Consider the following 27,138-nt stretch of genomic DNA (forward strand, 5'->3'; position numbering starts at 1 on the left):
ATACTACCGAACTAGAAGTTACTGTGAAATCTTCACGGTTAATAGATCTAACCCACTGAGTACGAAGGTGATCGTTTTTGGGAAAAGAGAATGTACTTTGGGCCTTTTCATACTTTAAAGTAGTTGCATAATTTGATTTGCAATTTGGTACACTGCAGTGTCTCGGCATCTGTAATTAAAAAAATATGTTAGAATATCATATTACTACTCCCTGTACCAATAAATTAACATCGACTTGGGGTTTGTAATTACTAAAGCAGTGTCTGAATTTAACAGTGTGTACGTATTATTTGTCTGAATAATATATATCTAAATGCTTCATACAATTATTACAATATACGTAAAAAATACATACCTTTTTTTAATCGAATAATTTACCAATAATACAAGAAATACAAACAAAATTAGCATAATCTTTCCAAGTAAACACAGGGCTATCGGACTACCTCCAACGTTGCCAATTTTCTCACTTCACGGCTTGTAAGCTTTAGGTGGCTGTGTCACAGTAGTTCAACACAAATGGGTGAATATGCTGGAGTTTCCCAACGATCGGTATTACGTATTTTAAAAAAAGAAAAATACCATCCCTACAAAATTCAACTTCATCAGGAATTAAACGACGACGATCCCGATCGCCGGCTTCAATTTTCTGAAATTATGCAGGATTTATGTATTCGCAATCCACATTTCATCAATGAAATTCTTTTTTCCGATGAAGCCACATTTTTTATACATGGTACCGTTAATCGTCAAAATTGTAGATATTGGAGTCAAGAAAACCCACATTGGATAACTGAGTCACACACGCAATTTCCTCAGAAAGTAAATGTATGAGCAGGGGTCATTAATGACAGAATCATTGGCCGTTTTTTCTTAAAAAAAAAATCTAACAGGAGAACGTTATTTTACTTTTTTGAGAAATCAACTTATATCTCTCCTTGCTAATATATATCCAAATGCCAATAATCTAAATTTACCTAGTAATAATATCTGGTTTCAACAAGATGGAGCCCTTTCGCATAACGCACGTGAAGTACGTCAATTTTTAAATCATTGCTTTCCCAGGAGGTGGATCGGAAGACGAGGTTTTATACAGTGGCAAGCAAGGTCGCCAGATCTAATACCTCTAGACTTTTTCCTGTGGGGTTACATAAAATCAAAAGTTTATATCAATAGACCCCAAAACTTACAGGACTTGAAAGATAGAATAAGGCATGAAATGAGTCTGATTACTCAAGAAGTCATCCGCAATATACTGGATGAATGTGTCCGTAGATTCGCATAATGTTAGGAAACCGATTGATGGCATTTCGAACATTTAATTTAAAATAGTTATTATGCATAATTTAGTTACTTTAAAGTACATTATTAATTAAATCATTAGTTGTAATTTAGTTGAATATAAATTAAAAAAAATTGTTCTTGTACCCTTAAAAAATATTTTAGTTAAAAATGTAATGTCGTTAAATAGAAAATTAAATTCTCGTTTAAATGAGATGTCGCATTATACTGATTTCTATTAAAAAAATTAACGATTACCTCACTACACCTACACCGGTGACATAATCCCTACTCCATGTACGTTATAACATGGGTATTTTGACAAAAATCGACCTGTTTCGGGATTTTCCTCAAAACTCGACGGTTCTCGATATAATGATAATATTCCATAATTTAGCCGTTCACTGTATATATAGGTTCTAGAATCGATAAAATATATCACTAATCTTTACCATATTTACTTTTAGGGTACAATGAATCTTCCTTTAAAGAAGACCTGAAAAAACTATATACGCAACTGGGCACAGATAACATGCCAACCTGCTTCTTTTTTACAGCTGATCAGATTATCGAAGAAGGTTTTCTAGAATTTATAAATAACATTCTTATGATAGGATATGTCCCCTCCTTATTTGCTGACGATGAAAAAGATCAAATTATAAATTCTTGCAGAACTGCAGCTACCAAAGCGGGATATGGCGTAGCTAAAGATGCTGTCTGGCAATATTTTTTGCATACTTGCCAGGATAACTTACATGTGGTGTTGTCAATGTCCTCTGCTGGAGATCTTTTAAGCAAAAGATGTCGCAACTTTCCAGGTAACCTTATAAACATATACTAATAATTCTATAAAATAAGTATATAATACCTATATATAAATACCTATTTATAAAAAGCATTTTCAAATTTGGCCCAAATTAATTTCTAACTTAAAAAACTAAACACTTTAAATATAATATTATTACATATTATATTAATATAATAATTATGCCAAGCCCAGTATAAGTATACCAAGCAATAAAACGACACCTCAAACGTGTGACGATGAAACTACTACTGCTTAAGTAAACGGCCGCCCTCCCAAAAAGATAGTAATGAAGAAAAACCACAACAAGTTTCGATGTTAGCTGACAGTTAAAATTAAAAATATGTCTTGCCTTGCCATGATAGGCTTAAAAAAACTATAATTAAAAAAATTCAATGCAAGAACATTTAGATGATTATTATGAAATTAATAAAATGATGATTATTATTATATGAAATATTATATCTGCGTAAATCCTTTAACGTTTTAATGAAACGTGTGCATATATATATATATATATATATATATATATATATATATATATATATATATATATATATATATATTAATATATATCTCTTGTCGTTTCCCCATTACTAAGGATCGTGATATCTTCTACTATTCCTAACAATTTTTCTCCATTGGTCTTTATCTTTAGCTGCTCTGAGAGCTTCACAGAACAAGTTTTTAGCTGAATTCTTAATTTGGTCTGACCATCTAGTTGATGATCGTCCTCTTGATCTTTCCCGCGAAACGTTTCCAGAAACAATTAATCTCTCCAAACTATCGTCACCTCTGCGAACTACGTGACCGAAAAATTGCAGACTACGTTGCGGACATATTATGGACAGCCTTTTTTTAATCTCGAGTTGTTTTAGAATGGAAAAGTTTGTCCTATGAGCTGTCCAAGTTATGCGCAGTATTCTTCTCCAGCACCACATCTCAAAAGCATCAATTTTTTGGCGCTCGCGTTCGCGAAGAGTCCAAGTCTAAGTGCATATATAGGTTATGTTAAAAAAACAACTTATACCAAAAATTATTAAAAGAAAATATTAAACAAGACTGAATGTTTGTAAAGTATTAAAACTTACCCAAAAGAGATGATAAACAAATAAAATGTATACATGAGTTAAAGGTATATTTAATTGAAACAGGAGACATCCCTACTCAAATTAATTGATTTGATATCTGATACTTATGACTGACGACAAGAATTAACAACAGACAGCAAGTTTTGTAACTAGATGAAAATTAGTATATTATGGAGGCTACACAGAGTGTAAATGAGGATTGTACTAAAGAATGCAGTTAATTGTTTTTTTTAATAATAGCTTAACTATGTATTTATAAATTATTAAAATCTTTAAACAGGCATACATTTTGTAACAATAAAGCAATCCTCTAGATCGTTAGGTGCCAACTGTGTAACAAGAAAAGAACACCTCAATTTTGTAGTTATAAAACGATACCTAGCTCCTTCCCAGGTGTAGGTACATCTTATTTTATTAAACATTGAACGTACAATAAAATTTTTTAAAGGGGTGAATAAAAGATTATGTTAACTAACTGTAACTCTTCATCTCTGGACGTCTTTGCACGTCCGTTGTCCGTTCCGATTCGTAGGTGAGCACTGGGCGTAGTATTGTTTTATAAAGTTTGTACTTTGTCGGTCTTGACATACTTTTCGCTCTTAGTTGAGGATCTAGGCCAAATTAACAGCGGTTAGCCACGCATTTTCTTTTTCTTATTTCTTTGGATGTGTTGTTTTTGCATTCAAACAGTAAACCTAAAAAGCAGAAATCTGTCACCGTTTTTATAGTTTCGTATTGCAGCTTTAAGTTATTTGGTTGCATCTTTGATATAGCTGGCATATATTTAGTTTTCTGAGAGTTAATCAGAAGTCCGATGTTTTCTACGGCGTTTTTAATACATGTAAAAGCTTTAACTGCTTCATTTCCGGTTCTTTCAATGATCACCATATCATCAGCATATACCACTATTTGTATGCTACGGGTATATATTGTACCCGTTAATTTTATTCCCACATCGCTTGATTAACGCTAGATTGAACAGCGTGCATGATAGCGCTTCTCACTGGCGTAGTCCTCAGTTAGTTGTCAATGGTTCTGAAAGATCACCTTGTATTTGCACTTTATATTTAACTTTTCTAATTGTCATTTTAATTATTTTTACCAACCCGTTTGGTAATCCAAATTCAAGCATAGCCAAATATAATTGGAGTCTGTTAACAGTATCGTATGCTGTCTTAATTGGCAATATGCTAATTATACATAATATATATTCTCACTTCTGGAGGAGAGGCTAAATGTAGTCTTCACAAGAAGATAAATGTGGGTTTCACATGGAAATGTATGCTAGCTTCACATGAAGGTGTTGGTCCTTAGTGGGGGCAGCTGGAATTGTAGCTTACTTAGTTATTAATACCACACGTGGTTTTAATTTGGGGGTTCCACCAAAAAGGAGGACAATAACAAAAAGCACAAATAAACAAACTCAAACAAGAAGTTTGATATTGGCTTGACAGTATAAAAACACATACGTCTCTTGCCTTTGCCACGAAATAGGTTACAAAAAATTATAAAAAAAACTAGGACACTGGCAAGAACAATCAAATTTACAAAATACGAAGTAAATTTTAAAGCAAATCTAAAGTAGGCTATTAAAGTTAAAAATGAATTATCCAGAGATTCTATCCGCATACATTCTTATTAGAGTTTGAATGAAAAACGGGACATACAGGTTATGTGAAGAAAAAAGATTCCATAAAAATAATAAAAAAAACTTATCAAAGAAGGCCGAGAGTAATGTAGACGATGAACAAATAACAATAACAATAACACTTAAGATATATCCCTACTGTTCAAATAGTTCTTCTGGTGGTTCTCATTCGCGATCTCCAGAAAGAGACTGATTATCTAATATTATGATATGATTTATATGATCAAATTAGGACCTAATAAAACAAAACAAAATCAAATTTAAAACGGAAGAGAGTTGTTGAAAAATTGAAAGAGAGGGGAGATGAACCACATATTCTAGTCTTTTTATGAGCGCTGCTCATTTTAAAGCATATTGTAGACGGTAAAGAGTGATAAAAAGGTATTTTTGAAAACTATCAGAGCCGTCTATGTCTCTAATTAGAGTTCTAAAACACCATTGTAAAATAAAAACCTAGAAATAGACTCTAAGATAGTAAGTCAAATTTAGTAGAACTTAATATTGCTTAGAAGGTTCGAGGTAGCCTTCACAAAAGAGCAATCTGTTTTTGTGAAATTCTATTTTGACTCTAGTGAGATTTATTGCGACTGATGAGGATCTTATATATAACAAATTTACCAAAATTTGTACCGGTGAATTATGTAACAGTCTGCTGTTGGTGAATTTCTGTTTCAGGGATTAAACAACGATTAAATGAAGGACAAGACCACAAGGACAAGACCACAGGGGGGTATGAAGGAAATAATTCTCAGATACGCATAGCTTCCATATAATGGTCTCGAACAACCTTCATAGCTAGTGAGAGATTTCAGGATATACACATCATCAGCAGTAATGCAGATGTGGATCATCTGACCTGGGGTAGCACAAACAGATGAGAAAAGAGCTGAGAAAAAACTACAGTGTTTTACGGAATGATGATATGAATATGAAATAAAAGAATTTTGAAATAATCATATTTATTAAAAATAGGAAACAATCAACCCTGCCAATGCTTTACAATGAATATAGTGAGGGTGATGCTTAAGGCAACGATGGCATCAATGGACTGCTTGTATGGCCTCCCAATTAGCCGGTTAGGTCCTCCAGAGAGCTGCAGTTATTCCATGTGTGTGTGTGGCCTCACAATTAAGTGGTTAGGTCCTCCAATAGATTCAATGAATTTTAATAATACGGCCAGTAAAATGATACAGCCAATAAACCGTAAATATGGTCGATAAATACAGCCAATAAACTAAAATATCAGAAACAGCTTGTATTAGAGACACATCAAAAAGGGTTTAATTTCTTTGCCATTTTACAAATTTACAATGAAACAAATAGCGGATGGCAAGGATAAAATGATAAAATACGATTATTATTACTTAGTTAAATTCTGTTCAGATTCCTACATGTATATAATCGAAAAACGTGCTTTCGAAAGAATTGAGGTTACGAATATAAAAAATAATGTCAAAATTATAGAATTAAGATTACAATGAAAGTACTTACTCCAAAAGAATGTTGCAGACCATAAAATGAAGCTTATTATAATTCCTACTTTCTTTTGTAAATTTCAATTATAAACAAAAAATAATCCCACCCTTAAAGGTAATTGACAGAAAGTAGGAAGGGACTGCATGAAGTTAGCACAGATGTCATACGATGTTCCTATATGATGGAATTAGCTTTTTTGTCAACATAGAACAGAATATTTAGTCTACCGGACAGAAAGAGATAGGGCGAATATTTACTTTACGGGTCAGAAAGAGAGAGAAAAGAAAGACAGAGGGCGCCAACTACTTTTTGAAGAAAAAAATAGTAAAAACGAATCTGAAGGCAACGTAATTAATAAATTAATAAAGAAATTAAAATAAAATAATTATTTAAATATAAATTAATAAAGATGTGACGTTTATAACGTTACAAGTGATATTATGCTGAAGCAGTTTTCTTGTGGTATTTCAATAATATCTACTATTTTTATTGCGAATTAACCACAATATTAGTTTAAAATACGTTTCTTTTATTTATAAAATAAACTAAAATACAAAATACAATAATCTGTTATAAATAAAAAAAAATTAAATAAACAAAATTTAATCTAAAATTTTGGATAATTCCCAATAATAAATAGTAAATATTACTAGAAATAATGGAGAGACCCTGAAAGAATTTTTTAGGTTGCATTTTTCAGAGGCTAAAACAAAACTAATACCATTAGACACATGGCATACATAACTTATGGTTCTAAGAAAAACCGGCGTATAGCAAAAGTAGTGGTAGATACGGACAAAATCAAATAGATAATTAACTCATCTAAGCCATACAAATCACTGGTAAATCAAAATCATCTCGCACTGGTTGAGAAGGCGATTCAGAAAATGGACATGGCTAATGCGGCTAACACAGTTCTGCGTCGTATTAGTAGGTGCGTCAGAGAGAATTATTTACAGGTATCGCCTCAGAAGACTGAGGTGTAAGTTCTCAAAGGAAACCGGGAAAAATCCCCTTTTCGCTTTATAGTGGAAATTTTGAAGGTTGCACCGGTTATATCGATTAAGTATCTTGGTGTCTAGTTTTCGGAAGGACTAAGGTTTGGAGTACACATCCAAAAGACGGTAGAGCAGGCGAACCAAAATCTGGAGTGTTGATACGGCTAATTCCAAACATTGGAGGCCCAGGTAACACCAAAAGAAAGCTGCTTAATTGGGTTTTTCAGTCGGTAGTAACCTACGCTGCCCTCGTGTGTTGTAGCGTACTGAACACTGCGAAATACGCTAAGCTGATGGAAACTTTGCAAAAGCCAATGCTCCTCAGGGTATCTAGCGCGTAAAGGTCGGTTTCAAATGAGGCTCCATATGTCATTGGAGTGGTGATACCAATCGTTTTGTTGTGCAAAGAGCGAGCGAGGGTGTATGCGAGGAGGATCGATGGAATATAGATGAGAGTGAGAGAGAAAGAACAATAGTAGAGTGGCAGAGAGAATGAGCGAATGAGAGCGGAAAGGCAAGGTGGACGAAGGAGCTTATTCCCGATATGAGGCCGTGATGAGGATGTAAGTTCAGAAAACTAGACTACTTCCTGATGCAGTATCTGACCGGACATTGTAGGTTTGGCACCTTCACAAAGAGAATAAGCAAATCTGCATCAGCAGACTGTATTGTTTGTGAGGTAACGAATGCTCTTCCCCACATTTTTAACTGCCAGAGGTGGGCAAATGAAAGGGAAGATTTCGAGAGGCGAATGGGTTTCGGGCTGGATGAAATAAACATCGTAAACATAATGTTGAGAGGAGAGAAATAATGGAGAGAAGTACACTGTCTGATTTCTAGAGTGATAAAAAAAGGAGCAGGACAGAGGAGGAAATTGAGCCAGGGATCTGAAATTTATGGTTATTATTATTTATTAGTTTATAGCCTAACGGCTGAAATATTTTTCTGAATTACGGTAATAGGTATGGTTATTTATAAGTTTTTAGTTTTTTATTTTAGTTGTTCATTGAGTGGCAAGACTGCCTCTCTGGAACGGTGGTTAAGGTTTTAGCTGGAACACGGTTAATCTGGCACTACCCTGGGGTCTTCTGGCGTAGTACCTTAATCGGCCGAAAGGTGCCAGGCTGTCTTGCTCCGTGATGTTCGATGTCCAAAATAGAATTCCCCCACCGTTGCCTGCTAGAATTCAATGGATACCTTCTTAGGCTCTTACTGGAATCTGGTAATACGGCAATTAAAAAAAACTTATAATTGGGGTACACAAGTAATGAAGGATTAGGAAGGTCATGGCAAAACAAGACAGAAAAAAACTAAGTTTCTGAGGCCGATGAATCTAATGTCATATGTACTGAAGACTTTAGAATAACTGCTGAATAGTCATATTAGGGGTAGCGCAATGGCGCATATGCAAGGGAGCATATATATATATATATATATATATATATATATATATAGGGAGCCTGCAACACTTTCTACGAATTAATCATAAGGGCGAATCGTCGTTACATGCTGAGAAGCATGTGTGTGATATACGCAACATTACTGGGGGTTATAGACTTTGGTGTTAGCAAACGTAACAGAGATGCGTCTAAAACGACTAAATGGTTGGAGATATTCCATAGTGGTAGAAAGTTAAACATTTCTATTTCACTAGAAAAATATAGCTCTTTATTAAAAGCAGAGATTTTTCAAATCTCGGAGCCTCCAAGAGAAATTGGGGGCTTTCGAACCGGTACAGTTATAAAAAGGTAATATTTATTTTTAATAACAAGTATATTGTAGACATAAATACCGTAGGAAAACTATAGAGTTATAAAAAATAGCATAAATAATATTCTTAATTAATTTTTAACACCCTGTATTTCGAAAGTGATTTATATTTTAATATCTACTGTATATTTTTTTATAAAAAGTTTTAATCTGAAGCAGAATCTTCGATTATTCTATGTCTATTTCTTAACAAGACACTTGGTATATTTAATATTTTTACGAATATTTTCTTCATATTTACTGCATGGAAAAAAAATATTTTACCGATGGTATTACAGACATTTTTTAATTATTCGTTACTTTCAGGATTAGTCAATAATACTACTATTGATTGGATGTATCCATGGCCTTTACAAGCCCTAGTGGCCGTAGCCTCAGCTTTCTTAAAAGAAAACCCACTTTTACCCGCACAATATCGTGATAATATTATCGAGCATGTGGTACACGTGCATAGTTCTGTTAATAAATATACTACAGATTACTTATTGACAATGAGAAGAAAGAATTATGTCACGCCGAAACATTATTTAGACTTCATTAATACATATTTGAGGTAAGCAGAGATAGGAATTTTTGTTCAAATGTGTTGATTATTTACTCTATTTCACGTTATAATAAGCAATAATAAAAGATAATGTAATAAGATTAAGTTACATTTTTAAGCGTAATTTACGTAGTTAAATTAATTTTATTTAACTTACTACAAAAAAATTCACTAATATTAACTAAATAACTAAATAACAAATATTTCATTAAGGAATGATAGATGGGTTTAATTATAAAATAAAGGTCTACACATCAAGATTTGCTGGTTTAACGTAAATCCTGCAAACGACTTGACATGTCTGCCACCAATAAAGACTTTCTTGTTACCATTGAAAGTGTTAAAGCTGAAAGATATCAAAACGCCAATACATTTGACGACAGGTTCATCAGCAGGAATCTCAATCACCGATTTTCGACCTTTATATAAAACCTCTGTTCGACGATACTACTAGAAAAGAAAAATTTCGAATAATAGCGACGTTGCCGAGTTTATCATAAATCAATACACGAAACACTTTTGGAAATTAAAGGGAGCCTGACATAAAAATTGTTTGAGATCGGGGTGTAGTAAGCTTTATTCTTAGTTTGTTGTATTATACACCTAAAGATTTTAAGTCTCTTAATACTGCAGGATGGAATTTTCTGAATAATCCACATTTATTGGGAGAAACCTTTAACCTCTGATTCCAAAGATTTCAATCAATATTTTTAATGATTACGTAAAATTAACGTATGGCTGTCAAGTGCTTCGATTTGTATGAGCACGTTATGATGGAGATTGTATGTTTGTCCAAGAAGTAGCTAATTCCACGACGGCAACAACTGTATTTTAACCGTTATCAGCACTGAACCCAAGGTAGAACGTGTCTTTGGAATAATTTGTAAAAAAGTTAAAGTAAAAAAAGTATAAAATTAGAAAACATTCAAATTTTGTGTAATGAAGGTAATAAATTTAAAAGGACCTTTTTAGAAATGGTGTATATTTTCAACAATAATAGTAATTTGAACAAAAGATTAGAAATTCAAAATCTAAGTAAAATTTTTAATTACATTATTTCTTTCTAATTCATTCATAACAGCTTATTTGTGAATTAAAAAAATCCGCTTATTTTTAATTCCGACATCCGCTTTGTTTTTAATTACATGCAAAACTCTTCAAGGCATAGTTTTTAAAAAGTTCTGGCAAAATTTTGGTGTAAATGAATCCCATATATTTCTTGCAAGTTTTGCTTCAATTCATTGTCGGACCTGGCAGGATGTTTCCTCAGCGCGTTTTTTGTTTCGCCACAAAAAGTTTATATTGGGGACTGTTAGAAACTCATTTTAAAAGTGGTATACCATGATCTTTACTACAGTTTAAACTTTTTTTAATGTATGGCAACCTACGCCGTCATGTTGGAAGACAAAAACTTTCGTTGATTTTGACTTATTTGAAATGACTTTGTTTCACAGTAGGTAAAAGAGATTCTCAAAAAGTTTTAAATTTGGTCCTTATTTAAAATCTCATAAACAAAATGCAACTTTTCCACATCTTTAGATGACATGTTGCCCTAGATCACGATAACGCAAGAAATATAGCGACTCCTGTCTCCAACATACACTTATAATCTGGACACATCACTCCATTGTATTGTATCCCATGGTGAATGTGTCCTATCTTAGTATTTTTCTGACCATTTTAACCTATTTTTCTTGTGTTGTAATGTTAAAAGTGGATTTTCTTTAGACTGAGATAAAATGAAATTTTTCAAAAACAATTCGTACTGATTTATTTAACTATTTAACTTAGTTTGTAATAAGCAAATTGTAATTTGTGGGCGCGCCAGTGACATGTTGCTCTAGAAACTTGTTTTCTAACAACGTCGCTTCCCAAAACGCTTAAATCTAAGTTGTAAGTCATTTCATAATTCATTTCATAATAAGTTGTATGTCATTTTTTCACTATATTGCGTCTTAATGCCCTTCGATCTGCATCGGATATTTTACTTGTTCCTACATTTCTAGGTTTTGTGATAACCAAACCTGAGGTTTGGTATCTTCTAACTATATTTCTATAACTATAACGTATCAATTGCAACATATTCGAGATTTTGGCAATGGATTTTCCAAAATTAAAAAATCTGATGATGATTAAGCAAATGTTCTTTTTCATCGAGATAACTTTATCTCCACCCATTTTAAAATTAACAAACGGCAATAGGTTTATAATATCACAAACTACATATGACATTAGTTGACAATTATTTTAATGTTAGTTTCCACAGCTAACTCCGGTTTTAAGAAAATTATAACAAAATTAAAGTATGTTGATGTAAGTAAATAAAAAGCGACGATTTAGAAATTTTTTTCTTATTGTCGGAGATAAAAAAAAATACATAAAAGTAATATGTTTAATAAATATTAATCAAAAGTGCCATAGTAATTTATATGAGAACTTATAAAAACATATATATTATGATTTTTATGGTAATCGTTATAAACTACAAATTCAAAAGGACCAACTGAAATGGGAAGGGACTGAAGGTGCAACTCCGCTTTTACAGTTTTTTATTTAACAGAATTTAACAAGAGTTTCAGAATTTCAGAATTAAACAAGAGTAATAAATTAACTTCTTTAAGTATTAGTTATTTATATTTAGTGAATTTTCGTTAATTTTGAACTTTCTGAATACGCTTTTTCTTTGATTACAACTTTTAGATTTAATGAATCTAACAAAGGTTTACGTTCAATACTACTCTGTTATATATTTCTTAAATTTATTTATAATTTTATTTGAATTAGGTTACTGGATGAGAAAGGCAACTATATAAATTCTCAATGTGAACGCTTAAAAAGCGGTTTAAAAAAAATTGAAGAAGCCACTGTAGAACTTGATGTATTAAACAAACAATTAGCCAAACAAAAAATTCGCGTTGCCCAAGCCACAACAGAATGTGAAGCTATGTTGACAGAAATAAACGCAAGTAAGATATCATTAATACCTCAATCTTAACTCAATTCACTCATTTATAACATAAAATCTCCTTATAAAATTACATCGTTTCTGAAAAAATCTGTCTAATAGTTTACATTTTAACAATAATTTTTATGTAACAAAACAAAATAATTTGTTTAATTTATATTTAAGTATTTTTAATAAAATCGTTTTTAAATTGGAAATAGTAGTGAAGATGGTAATGAAGACATAAATATTATTCATTTTAAAGTAGATAACTTTAAAATGATATTGTCAATATTTTTGAAGTGCGTTCCTGGGACGACCTTATTGAAAGATATCGGGTTGACTCGATTACATAAAATTATCTTTATCTTGAGAATGGCAAGAAATTAAGCATAGGAAATAAATTCAACAACATTTAAAATAACATGGAGAACTATTTTATCATATCTAAACCTAATAACGAATAAGAAAGACGAAATGATTTTATTTATAAAATGTTTTATGAATGCGAACAATTTTATTTATGTAAAGCATCAAGACCATTAAATGTTAGAATAAGTGAACATCAATTTTATACCAAAAATAGAGGATTTGATAGATCTCACATATATGTAAACATGCATGCGAAAATGAACATAGAATTCAATGAAAAGATTTATGTATAGTCCAGAAAGAAACAGTGCTAAAAAGAGAAATCATGGAAGCTGCTCTTATTACGTTAATTAAAACCAGCAGCGCCGAAATACCTCGGCAGAATGTAGTAGGATCTGGTTACCAACATTAAAAGAAAAGAAATCAATAAAAAAGTGATAGCACTCTTAGTAAACAATGACAAATCGGGGATACATAATTTGTATTAAAGTCACATACATATAAAGTTAGAGTTTAATGTTAATATTAAGAGTAAACTAAATACTTACCCAGTTGGGATAGTACTTTGAATTTTCTCCTGGACTTTCCTCATGATTTACATTGGAACTACTAACAAGTCAGACTATACTGACATGATTGAGCGTGGTTTCTGTTGAAAGACAAATTACATGATACGATTTTTTTGTCGGTTATTCTGAAGTGAAAGTTAAGTTTACGTAATCAAATTCACTATCTTACAATAAAGTTGGCCCAGAAATGCACCTCAAAAATGTTGACAATATTGTTTTAAAGTCATCTACCTTAAAATAGATAATGTATATATGATATATATATAATATATATATATATATATATATATATATATATATATATATATATATATATATATAAATATATAGTAAACTCTTAAATATTGGGGAAATCTGCAAGAAATACTCTAATGTGTATCAATTGTTTCGCCGAACGTTTTCGCCAAAGAGAATTAATTTGGCTTCTTCAGGGCTGAAAGAGAATAAATTATAATTAGCTACCATATAATATCTATTAAAACATTATTGATCTTACCGTAACTTAGAATTGTAGAGTTAGAATTTTTTTTTTTTTAATATTCTAACTCTACAACTCTAAGTTACGGTAAGATCAATAATGTTTTAATAGATAATATATGGTAGCTAATTATAATTTATTCTCTTTCAGCCCTGAAGAAGCCAAATTAATTCTCTTTGGCGAAAACGTTCGGCGAAACAATTGATACACATTAGAGTATTTCTTGCAGATTTCCCCAATATTTAAGAGTTTACTATATATATATATATATATATATATATATATATATATATATATATATACATATATGTTATATGAGAAAATATCAACCTTGAACTAGCTTAAGTTCGCCGACTTCAGATTTCATCATCCCATTCCCATAGAAACCGCTGAGCACGCAGTAGAACTTTGTACGAACCGTTGGCCAATATTCATGGGAACAGCGATTCAGCATTTCATACCAAACCTATAAATTACCATTTTCAGATGCCGGAACCACTCTTAGCTGCAACTTCGACCAGTCCAGATATTGTAGTCATTAATTTAATTTTGTACTATTATTTAATATTTAATTTGTAACAAATAAAGTTTTTTTTTTTAAAGTTAAATACGTGATTAGTGATTTAACAATTGGCGCAGTCAGTAGGATCCGATTAACGTTGCTAGAACACGTGTATACTCACTGGCAGCGGCGGATTCTTTTCCCTTAACGGAACAAAGAATCTACGGAAGTCCTCACTCCTGTGATCTACGGAAGGAACACCTAGTGAAGCCCCTGGTAGCCGAGCAGAGAGAACAAGACAACCCTTAAAGAAGAAAGCATCTCCGAACAACCTCACTCCTGTGATCTACGGAAGGAACACCTAGTGAAGCCCCTGGTAGCTGAGCAGAGAGAACAAGGCGTCCCGATGTTCTTCTTTATGTAAGTGAATTTTGAATCATCTCGTTAATAATTTTGTTATAATAATTGACTATACTGCAAGTCAATTAATCAAGATACAAAAAACAAAAATACAAGTTGATTATCTAATATTTGAAATTAATGATATTTCTTTACATACTATTTTATACTGATATTTTATTGACATATTTTTTTTACTTGCTATATTTTGGTATATTTTTTCTTGATATATTTTTATTTGGTATATTTGATACATTTTTGTTGATATATTATTTGATATTTTTATATTGATACATTTTTGCCCTTTATATACCACCACATTTTTTTTTCTCCCTTATATACTGATACATTTTATATTTCTCCATACTTCTATTTTTCATTTTCGTTTAAAAATATCTCGAAAAATTCCTGAGACACGTTTCCAGACTCAACAAGAAATCGAACCATACAAGCTTTTGGAAATATTTTTTATTATCCCTGAATTTGAAGGCGATCCGATTTCTCTTTCTACATTTTTAGATGCATGCGACTGTGCTTTTAAGATGGCCACAGGCGATCAGCGCGTTCTATTAACGATTCACGTAAAAAATAAACTCAAAGGTAAAGCTGCACAGCTTATTAATTCTAGAAAACCAATTTCTTAGACAGAAATAAAACAATTACTAAATCTACATTTCGGAGACAGTAGAGACCTGACCTCCTTAATACAAGACTTACAAAGACTAAGACAACTATCTAACGAATCTCCTCTAACTTTCTTTAACCGTTCTGAATGCAAAAATGCACGCCTCGATCCAAGTAGCAAATTTATCCCCAGATCAAAAAACTGCCCAGTGTGACTTAATCGATACCATGACCCTAAACACACTTTTAACCGGTTTAGAACCTCGTCTAGGACAAATTATTAGGGCTAGTAATCCGAAAGATCTCACTGAAGCAAGCAATCGTATTAGACGCGAAATTCAATTGTCATATTTTGAAGAACAAAAATCTAATTCTAGATCAACTATTCCTAAATCCTCTCAACCAATGAGAAGACCCTCATCTCAGTTTACAAAATGTACAAATTGTGGCCGGATTGGTCATCTAAATAGTGAATGCCGCTCTTCACGTTTCGTACAGCCAAACCAAACTTTTTCTAGGCCACACGGTTACCAAAACCAATATAATAATGGACCTAACAACTATCAAAACAATCAGAACCCTAATAGGAATCAATATTCGTCCAACAATCCAAATTTCAACCAACAGAGACCTTCCTTTTCATCTCAAAATCAAAATCAAAATCGTCCATCTGTTATTCAAAGAAACCCAAACTTCCAAAGAGCACATGTTTTAAACGAATACCCTGATGAAATGACGACTAACTATTATACAGACGATTACTATACAGATAATTATTATAATACCGATAACTATGAAATCTATGAAACGGATTATTATACAGAAAATAATCCACAAACTGATAACTTTTACGAAACCAATAACACACAAAATTATCAGGATTTTCTTTCACTTCAGAATCAAAATCATCGTCCCAATCATACGAACCCCTCAACGGATATTACGAATATCCAAGAACAAATCCAAGCACTTAACTTCATGTAGCCCCATTTCATACAATGAGTTCCAAAAATTTATATTACATTAACGATGCTACCAACACTTTTAAACTTTTAATCGACACAGGTGCTAGAATCACTGTTTTCAAAGAAAACACAGCACGCAATTATCATAATAGATTTCCTGAAAACGTTACTATTCAAGGTATAACCGATCAAAAATTGTTAATAACAGAATCTGTCCTGATTCCCTTCACTGAGGATAATCCTCACAAAGTCTTTATTTTCAATTTAGACATTGATTTCGATGGCATAATAGGCCTAGACTTTCTAGATCATTATGAATGCGTAATAGATCTCAAATCCCGACAGTTGCATACAAATTTTAAAACTGTCACCCTTCACAAAGTAGGACACGAGACAAACACACCTCCTAAAGACAAAACACCGACACACCCTACAGAAACAAGACAAAACGAACCTAAAATAAAAATTAAATCAGATTCTAAACAAGAATCAAATTTAAAATATCAAAACCCTATAAATGAAAAATATGCTATCGTAAAAAGCCAAGATCAAGACAAAAATCTTGAAAGACCAGAGAGAAAACGAATAAAAGAAAAAAACAGAATTACCATTGACAGCCGGACCGAACAAATATACAGACTAAAATGCAACTTATCAAATACAGATGCCATATTATCAGCTCAAGAAATAGAAAAAGTTAGATTACCTCATGCATTAGTCCATGTAGACGAAAATGGAGAATTCCTAACTTCCGTCCTAAATGCTAATGCTATGCCGAAGGCAATCGAATTTTCAGACATTTCAATCGCACCTTTCAAAAATTCGGAGACAATCCTATCCTACAACGAAAATGATTTTGAAGAACCAGTAGTAGATAGAACACGAATAATTAAGGAACAACTCAGAATTGATCATCTAAATTGCGAAGAACAAGAACTAATTCTAGATATATGTACTGAATATGCAGATATATTTTATGTCGAAGGCGACAAACTGACCTTCACAAACGAAATCAAGCACAAAATCGAAACAAACAACGCTAAACCTATCTTCACTAAATCCTATAGATATCCTCAAATACATAAGGAAGAGGTAAAGACGCAAATTAATAAAATGTTAGAAGAAGGAATAATCCAGAAAAGCGTCTCGCCCTGGTCCAGTCCAGTCTGGGTCGTACCGAATAAATTAGATACGTCAGGAAAACAAAAATGGCGAGTTGTTATTGATTGTCGAAAACTCAACGAACTCACGTACAAGACCGTTATCCTCTACCACAAATATCAGAACTATTGGACCAACTAGGAGGATGCCAATACTTCACAACACTAGATTTAGCGTCTGGATTTCACCAGATTGAAATCGAGTCACAAGACATCCAGAAAACGGCCTTTTCCGTCGAAAATGGACATTACGAATTTGTTCGCATACCATTCGGACTAATGAATGCTCCATCTACTTTCCAAAGAGTAATGGACAACATCCTTTTAGGAATACAAAACGAAAGATGCTTAGTGTATATGGATGACATATTTATCTACTCACCCACTATTCATGATCATATGTCATGACTAACAGAAGTTTTTAAAAGGTTACGAAGAGCAAATTTAAAAATACAGTCAGACAAGTGCGAATTTTTAAGAAAAGAAGTAGCATATTTGGGCCACCTTGTAACAGAAAATAGTGTAAAAACAAATCCAGCTAAAATATCTTGCATCAAAAACTTCCCGGAACCAAAGAACACCAAAGAAATAAAGTCATTCTTAGGCTTAGCCGGTTACTATAGAAGATTTATTCAAAATTTTGATAAAATTTCTAAACCACTTACGAAACTACTTCAGAAAGACGTACCTTTTATTTTTAATTCTGATTGCAAAGAAGCCTTTAACGAACTCAAAAATATTTTAACTTCAGATCCAATACTTATATATCCCAATTTTGAGGAACCATTTTTACTAACAATTGACGCTAGTGCATTCGCGATTGGAGCTGTTCTATCGCAAGGTACTATTGGAAAATATTTACCCATAGCTTATGCCTCCAGAACATTATGCGGTGCCAAAACAAAATATTCGACTATAGAGAGAGAACTATTAGCTATCGTATGGGCAGTCAAACATTTTAGACCATATCTTTTTGGCCGAAAATTCACCCTGATTACCGATCATCGACCCCTTACATGGCTTTTCTCGATGAAAAGATCCCGGAAGCCGATTAGCGCGTTGGCGCCTAAAACTCGAAGAATACAATTATAAAATAGAACATCGCGCAGGAAAAATAAACAGAAATGCAGATGCCCTCTCAAGGATAAAGATTAACCATTTCAAGGATTGTGCAAACTTTCAATCAAAAATCTCATTACATGCATCGAATAAAGATGACACGGAAACTCAAGAAAACGAAGACGACGATGAAGAAAATATAGAAAAAATGTCCGAAGAACTTGACAAGTTTATCGAACTGTATAGAACAAAGTCACTAATCGATTATTCTAAAATTGAAACAGCGAATACGGACTTATTAGATAAATCCAACAAAAATATTGTTACATTTTTTTGGCAAAATAAACTTGACGAACTCCACGAGAACATAATGAATGACATATTCGAAGAAAAAGTGGAATATAGTAACCGAAGAATTAATATTGTACACAGCAAAACTGTAAAAGATCGAAAATATTTTATTATACCATTACCGTTTGATCCCGAACGAGTAATATCACACTTGTTTCTTGTACCTTTTGCAAATAAAGATCAATTCGATGAATCAAAAATATATTGCGTCGAAAATCGCAGCGAAGACGAAATCCCTCAAATTTTAGATCATTACCATTGCGGTAAAAACAACTTACATCGAGGAATAAACGAAACTGTCAGAAGAATAAAGCAGAAATACAATTGGAAGAATTTAACAAAAGATGTAGAGAAATTTGTAAAAGCATGTGAAATTTGCCAAAAAGTTAAGATTTGCAGGAAAAACTTAAGTGGACCACTAGTCATAACAGAAACTCCAAAAACACCATTCGAAAGAATAAATATGGATATATTCGAATACCCTACTAGGAACTACGCTTTAACTATTCGTGACGAATTGACAAAATTCACGCAAGCCTATCCTTTGGAAGACAAAAAGGCAGTAACAGTAGTCAAGACACTCCTACTCTTTTTTCAACACTATGGAACACCACTAAGAATTCATTGTGACTGCGGTCGAGAATTCGAGAATGCTATAATCAAAGATCTATGCGAATTATACGACATTAAACTAACATTTTCTAGCGTTAACCATCCACAATCTAATGGATCTATAGAAAGGTTTCATGCCACACTCTTAGAAATGATTAGAGCAAATCAAGCCGAGAACCCAAACGATCATCCCTTCACTATACTTCCTTATGCAATAATATGCTATAACAACACAAAAAATAAGACCCACGGTTTCACACCATATGAACTTATATTTGGGCACACTGCAAGCCGACCACCAGAAACTCTATACAATCAAAAAACACTAATGAGTAAATATATTCGAGACCTGAATATTCGCATGGAATATTTTTACAAAGTAGCCAGAGCAAAAACAGAAAGACAGAAAGAAAAGGCAAAAGTAAGATTTGACGAGAATATTTCAAAACGAAGACCTGATTTTAAAATTGGTGACAAAGTTTACGTAAAAGAATCCCAAATTAAATCAAAATCGGATAATCTTTTTAATGGACCTTTCGAAATTCAAGAAGTTTTTACAAATTGGAGTTTACTTTATCAATGGACTTTACTTGTTTACAAAGAATTATTACCTATCAAAACTACAATATCCAATAATGACAGAATTTTGGAAAACCTGTTAGAAAAATTTATTAACGTGGATACACCGAGAAAACTTGCCTTTCCAGCCAAAGTACAGACACATGTTAGTCTGCTAAAACAAATCTCAAACTCCGTTAATTTAAAATATAAAGAAATAACCTCTGACACAGTACCTTATAATAAACGCCTAAAACGCGGTTTAGTAAATGGTATTGGAACAATCTGGAAATCTATTACTGGAAATTTAGACGTCTCTGATGGCGAATACTTTAATAAATGTATAAATAAGATAAATTCCGATGAAACTCAAATTGAAAATCTCCTAAAACATCAAATATCTGTTACCACTTCAGTTATAAGAACTTTCAACACTACAATTCAAAAATTACAAATAGACGAAGAAACTTTTAACAAAGACTTAAAAACTATCGAGACTACACTTCTGGACATTAATAATGACATCTCCTTTTACCAAGCACAATTACAAATACTAGATTTATGTGAGTCCTTAATGGAAAGAGGATTTTTAGAAAATTATTTAAATGATCTACTAAATTCTATCACATTCTCTCGCCTGCAAATTCTACATAGTTCTATTATTTCGCCCATAGACTTAATGGACGCATTAAAAGAAATCTCACAGTCATTACAAAATAACGTATTGCCTCTACCCACTTATATTTCAAATATAGCTCAGTATATTGACATAATAAAACTGCAAGCTTATCAGCTTTATTCAAAAATTTTTTTCGTCCTCGAAATTCCGTTAGTTGATCCCGAAATATTCATCTTGTATCAATTATATTCAATACCAATATTAGATAATCAAACTGGTTTTCATCATATAATTTCAACTGTTCATAAATACATAGCGCGAGATGATGATTCAATTTCATATGTTTTACCCATGGACACCGAAAAATGCAAACAAATCAGTCAAAACCAAAGAATATGTACAGACATTCTTCGTATCCCATAGATACAGATGCTATATGTGAAGCCCAGCTGTTGAAACCTCTCAGCAACTTACCAAAAACTTGCCAGATGTCCATGCTCTTGGCACAAGGTTACAATGTACAAGAAATTGACCTAAATTTATGGTTACTAACCATTTCCGATCCATTACCAGTAACAATCAAATGTGCAAGAAAAGACGTCACTACACAAATAATCAAAACAAATTCAACCTTAAGATTAATTCCCGAATGTATTGCATTCATTGGCAGTACCAGAATTCATGCTAGAGACCAAATTAAAAAATATACAAATATCACGTATAGAAGTCACCCATTTAACGTACTCTACAGATGCTGTGACCATTTTGAGACAAAGAGTCACCTATCAAAATTGAAACCACTAAAACTCAGTAAGATCAACGTAGATGACTTAAATATTGCATAACACAAATTGGACCACAATTCAGAAGAACTGGACCATATTATGAGCCAATCATTTATTGAGGAACATCTACCCTTATTCACTATATCAACCTTATCCCTGATTATTATCCTAGTTATCTTATATCTTTTCTGCAAATACCGAACCAAAATATTCCCAAAAATTGCAATCTCCTTGTCCCAGGATCAGCCTCCAACTTCATTACCACGCAGAAATTCCATTAGACAGAAACTTCAGGGCTTAGCCTCCTTCAGAAGAAGACCCAATGTCCAACAAGAAAGCGAAGCAGAAACACCAATTACTCTGTAAAAGTCAAAGCAATGGCATTGACTTTTCACTAATAAGGGGAGCTGTTATATGAGAAAATATTAACCTTGAACTAGCTTAAGTTCGCCGACTTCAGATTTCATCATCCCATTCCCATAGAAACCGCTGAGCACGCAGTAAAACTTTGTACGAACCGTTGGCCAATATTCATGGGAACAGCGATTCAGCATTTCATACCAAACCTATAAATTACCATTTTCAGATGCCGGAACCACTCTTAGCTGCAACTTCGACCAGTCCAGTTATTGTAGTCATTTTAAATTAATTTAATTTTGTACTATTATTTAATATTTAATTTGTAACAAATAAAGTTCTTTTTTTAAAAAGTTAAATACGTGATTAGTGATCTAACATATATATTATATATATATATATATATATATATATATATATATATATATATTATATATTATATATTATATATTATATATTATATATTATATATTTAATATTATATATTATATATTATATATTATATATTATATATTATATATTATATATTATATATTATATATTATATATTATATATTATATATTATATATTATATATTATATATTATATATTATATATTATATATTATATATTTTATATTATATATTATATATTATATATTATATATTATATATTATATATTATATATTATATTTTATATATTATATATTATATATTATATATTATATATTATATATTATATATTATATATTATATATTATAAATTTATTTATAAATATATATATATATATATATATATATATATATATATATATATATATATATATATATACATATATAATTTGTCCATATGTGGCGAATTGTCAGATATATTAAATTATTGGCAAGATTTTTTGTATTACCAAGTAACAAATAATAATTTATTTTATTTGTAATTTAAAAACGATTGAAAATATAAACTTATTTTAAACTTAAATTGTGGCTTATTCCCAACAAAAATAATAAATTACATTAAGATGCCAGAAGTAAATAGCTTCAGAAGGGTATTAATTATTTACTGTGAAAAATGCGATTTTTTCGAATTTTTGCTTACATTAAAAAATGTGATCATTTTATCTGTTAACCCTATAATGCCTAATTTTTAATTTAATCGAAAAAAAACATATTTTTTACTACCCAATTATTTTGCTATTATTAATTTACAGATTTTGTAGAAAATACATTTTTTTAATTTTAGAGGTTTTTTTGAAACGTTACGAAATCGTCACAAAAGTCCTTGGTTTCGATGGTTACCTACATGATTCAAATTTTGAAAAGTTTTGATTTTTGTTTGATTTTACGCACAGAATAATGCGTAATGCGTAAAAGAAAATTAATTATATTTTCAGTACAAAAATACAAGTTTTTTTTTTATAATTTATGCAAAATGTTGTTTTATGGAAACGTATAAAACAGTTCTGATCTTTTTGCATACACAAATGTACTTTACATTTGGTGCATTAGTATACTATAGCCCTTTTACAATTGATGATTTTACACCTACCCCTATCTGTGACGAATGTCTCAGATATTTCAAAGCTCATCCAGACGTATGTCTGCTACCGGAATACTTTTAGTGGCTGGATTTTGTTTCTTTTTTATGAAAATTCTGCATCTTTGTTGGTTGTTGATGGACGACCCCTTTTTGATTGATAGGTTCTTCTCCTTTCCAGTAGTAGTATTTATAGTGTGATTCACAGTCACATTTTGTAAATGAGCCAAGAGTTTATCACAGTAACATGTAAAAAGTGAAAAAAACAATTTGTGGTAAAACTTTTTAGACCTAATATGAGTTATGTAAAGAGCAATTAGTGCGTCCATTAGATCCACCCCACCCATAAATTTAATATAGGTTTTCACAATAGCTAAACAGTAATTGTAATATTCTGTTTAGTCCTGTTGTGATATTGCTCGCATGTTCCAGTAGGTTCTGCAGAGGCAAATGTTAACAGCAAATTTACTACCCGATTATCAGCCCATTTTACTGCTCTTACTTTAATATCATCTGCTAGAGCCGAGACTTCTTGGAAGGATCGCTTTACCTTTTTTCGTCAATCTTTGTAGAGGAACTTCCGATAAGCGATTTATCCTTACTGTTCCAAGGCAATGAATTTTATTTTTTGCCAAAGGCACCACAAGTAGCTACATAATTCCTTTATCCTTTAACCCTATTTTTGTGATTTACTTGGTATATATTGGTTCATGCTAGATCTGCCTTTTAATGGCACTATCTGTTTATCAGTACATAACACTTGACGCTTTGGAATTTCTCTAAATTTATTATTTTTCTGAAGCTGGTTTCTTGTGGCATTTTAAAGTAATTACTATTTAAATGGGAAAAAGCCACAATTAAAGGTTAAAGTACGTGTATTGACGTTTTAATTTCCACTTCGGAAATCGTTCTCAAAATACAAACATTAGTGAATAGGATGATATATATATATATATATATATATATATATATATATATATATATATATATATATATATATATATATATATATATATGTATGTATATATATACATCCCGCTATCATTTTGAGTTTTTTTCACGTTGCATTAATTTAGCATCACCAAGAAATGCTATCATTTTCTATTTATAAGTCGTGTATGTTCGTTTAGTTCACCTTTATAGGCTTTTCACCGTTGTCGAATTTTCAATAATCTGATATTTTATATATTCAATTTTTTACATCAAACAATCATTTTAACCTCGGGAGTAAAATTACTGTATATCGAAATCGTATCATTTTAAAGCCAATAGACATTGCCAGTGTTAATACTTAAAATAATATTTGAATACATAAAAATATCGATCGGTTTGGGTCAAGTTCAAATAAAGACATTGAAACTACCTGCTGGGGTCAACCAACAGATTTTTTATATCAACGTTCAGTTGTTATATTTATTCAACCTAGATATTTTCCCCAGGGAGTTGTGTAGGGGAATATTTTACATATTTTAATTTATATATATATATATATATATATATATATATATATATATATATATATATATATATATATATATACAGTGTGGCGCACCGAAAACGAAACAGAGGCATTTACTGGCAGATGATCCCTTTTTTGAAAAAACGCTCGGACCTGTCGATTTTGTTTTCGAGGGGGACACAAAATTGGCATAAAATCACTTTAACATTTGCAGCCCCATAAGCGGGGGTGGCATCATCCCTAAAATCTTAAATGAAAAGGGGGGTCGAATGATCCATTATTTGTAAGGTCTTTCAACTCCCTTTATAATGATGTAAAATTCATGTATTCAATTCAGTAGTTTTGGAGATTTATTGATTTAAAGTTTAAAGTAGACTTTAATAGGTACATCAAATTAGTTTGTACTTATTTCAGAAGAAATTTGAGTAAAAGCATTTTCTTGATAAGTAAATGCTTTTATTTACTACGCCCATGGTTTATTAATAATAAAAATAGCAATTGAAGTGTCCTTTGTGACAAAAAAAGTTGTTTCTTGAAGAAAGATAAGTAGAGAATGCCACGTACTTATTTTAAATAGGAAATAGTACATTAGTTTGCGATTGATTTGACCAATCTTTATTGTTAAAATATCATTTATTGCTTTAAACATAAATTAACCATGGTATATTCCACGGCAGAAAGGGTTGAAATTATTGAAATATGTTTCGGAAATAATCAGTGCGCTAATAGAACAACACAAATTTTTAATGAGCTACATGAGAACAATAATGTGCACCGAAAATATGTTCTAGAACTTGTAGCTAAATTTCGGGAAACTGGATTAGTCGCCAATAAAAAACGTAATATTGAAAATCCTATAAGGAACGAAGCAACAGAAGTGGGGGTTTTTTGGGCAAGGTATTGTAGATCCTACATTAAGTACCCGCAAATTGTAAACTTCGTGTGGTGTTAGTCCGTATCCGTATAAAATTCACCTTGTACAAGAACTTATTGAAGACGATTTTGATAAGCGATTAGAATTTTGTGAAGTTATGAGTGAACGAATTACAAACGATGAACAAGTTTTATTTAACATTTGCTTTTCCGACGAATGTTCCTTTTTTTTAAATGGCGTAAGTGGGTTTTTTTAAGTGGGTTTAAGTAAATCGTCATAAGTCGTCATTGTCGATATTGGTCGGACTCTAATCCCAGAATTTACCATGAGGTACACACACACAGCAGCCACAAAAATTAAATGTTTGGGCTGGCATTTTTGGCGATCATTTGGTTGGTCCTTTTTTCTTACCTGGAAATTTGACTGGTGAAATGTATTTGGAATTACTGCAAAATGCCATAGATCCTGCGCTAACAGATACAATTGAAAATCAGAATGATGGTCGATACGTTGAGAATATGTTGATGTTCCAACAGGATGGTGCCCCACCACATTACGCATTAAGAGTTCGGCATTATTTAGATCAGACCTTTCCAGGTCAATGGATTGGTAGAAGAGGTGCCGTTGAATGGCCCCCAAGATCGCCAGATTTATCACCTTTGGATTTCTTTTTGTGGGGTTACTTAAAAAGCAAAATCTATGCTACTCAGCCAACATCCTTAGAAGATTTACTACAAAGAATTGTGAATGAGTGCCATCAAATTACTCCTCAAATATTTCAAAATGTCCGGCAACGTTTTCAGCAAAATCTTTATTATTGCATGGAAAGTAATGGTGGTCATAAATCAATAAATCTCCAAAACTACTGAATTGAAGTACATGAATTTTACATCATTGTATAGGGAGTTAAAAGACCTTTTAAATGATGGATCATTCGACCCCCCTTTCCATTTAAGAGTTTAGGGATGGTGCCACCCCCGCTTAGGGGGCTGCAAATGTTAATGTGATTTTATGCCAATTTTGCTTCCCGCTCGATAACAAAATCGACGGGTCCAAGCGTTTTTTTTTAAAAGGAATCATCTGCCAGTAAATGCATCTGTTTCGTTTTCGGTGTGCCACCCTGTATATATATATATAGAGTGATGTAGGCTACATGCTTAGAAAACTGGAAGATGAGTATACCAAATGGGGCCTCACAATTAATATACAAAAAACTGAGTACTTAGTTGTAGGAGAAAAACCAGAAAGCCTACAAATCGAAATGGAAACTATAAAACCAACAGACAATTTCAAATACTTGGGAGTCCAAATAACATCAAAAGCAGGA

The 27,138-nt window shown here is 31.9% G+C and overlaps 1 protein-coding gene across 1 annotated transcript in view; it reads left to right on the forward strand.

Annotated features, from left to right (window-relative positions):
• The window catches only part of LOC140442220 (dynein axonemal heavy chain 10-like), a 657,946-nt gene that overhangs the window by 464,446 nt on the left and 166,362 nt on the right, over positions 1–27,138 (forward strand). Inside the window, 3 exon segments of the mRNA XM_072533298.1 lie at positions 1,749–2,099; positions 9,376–9,622; positions 12,398–12,579. Coding sequence (XP_072389399.1) covers positions 1,749–2,099; positions 9,376–9,622; positions 12,398–12,579 — 780 coding nt within the window.

Source organism: Diabrotica undecimpunctata, chromosome 5 (genome assembly GCF_040954645.1).
Source record: "Diabrotica undecimpunctata isolate CICGRU chromosome 5, icDiaUnde3, whole genome shotgun sequence".
Classification (NCBI taxonomy): Eukaryota; Metazoa; Arthropoda; class Insecta; order Coleoptera; family Chrysomelidae; genus Diabrotica; species Diabrotica undecimpunctata.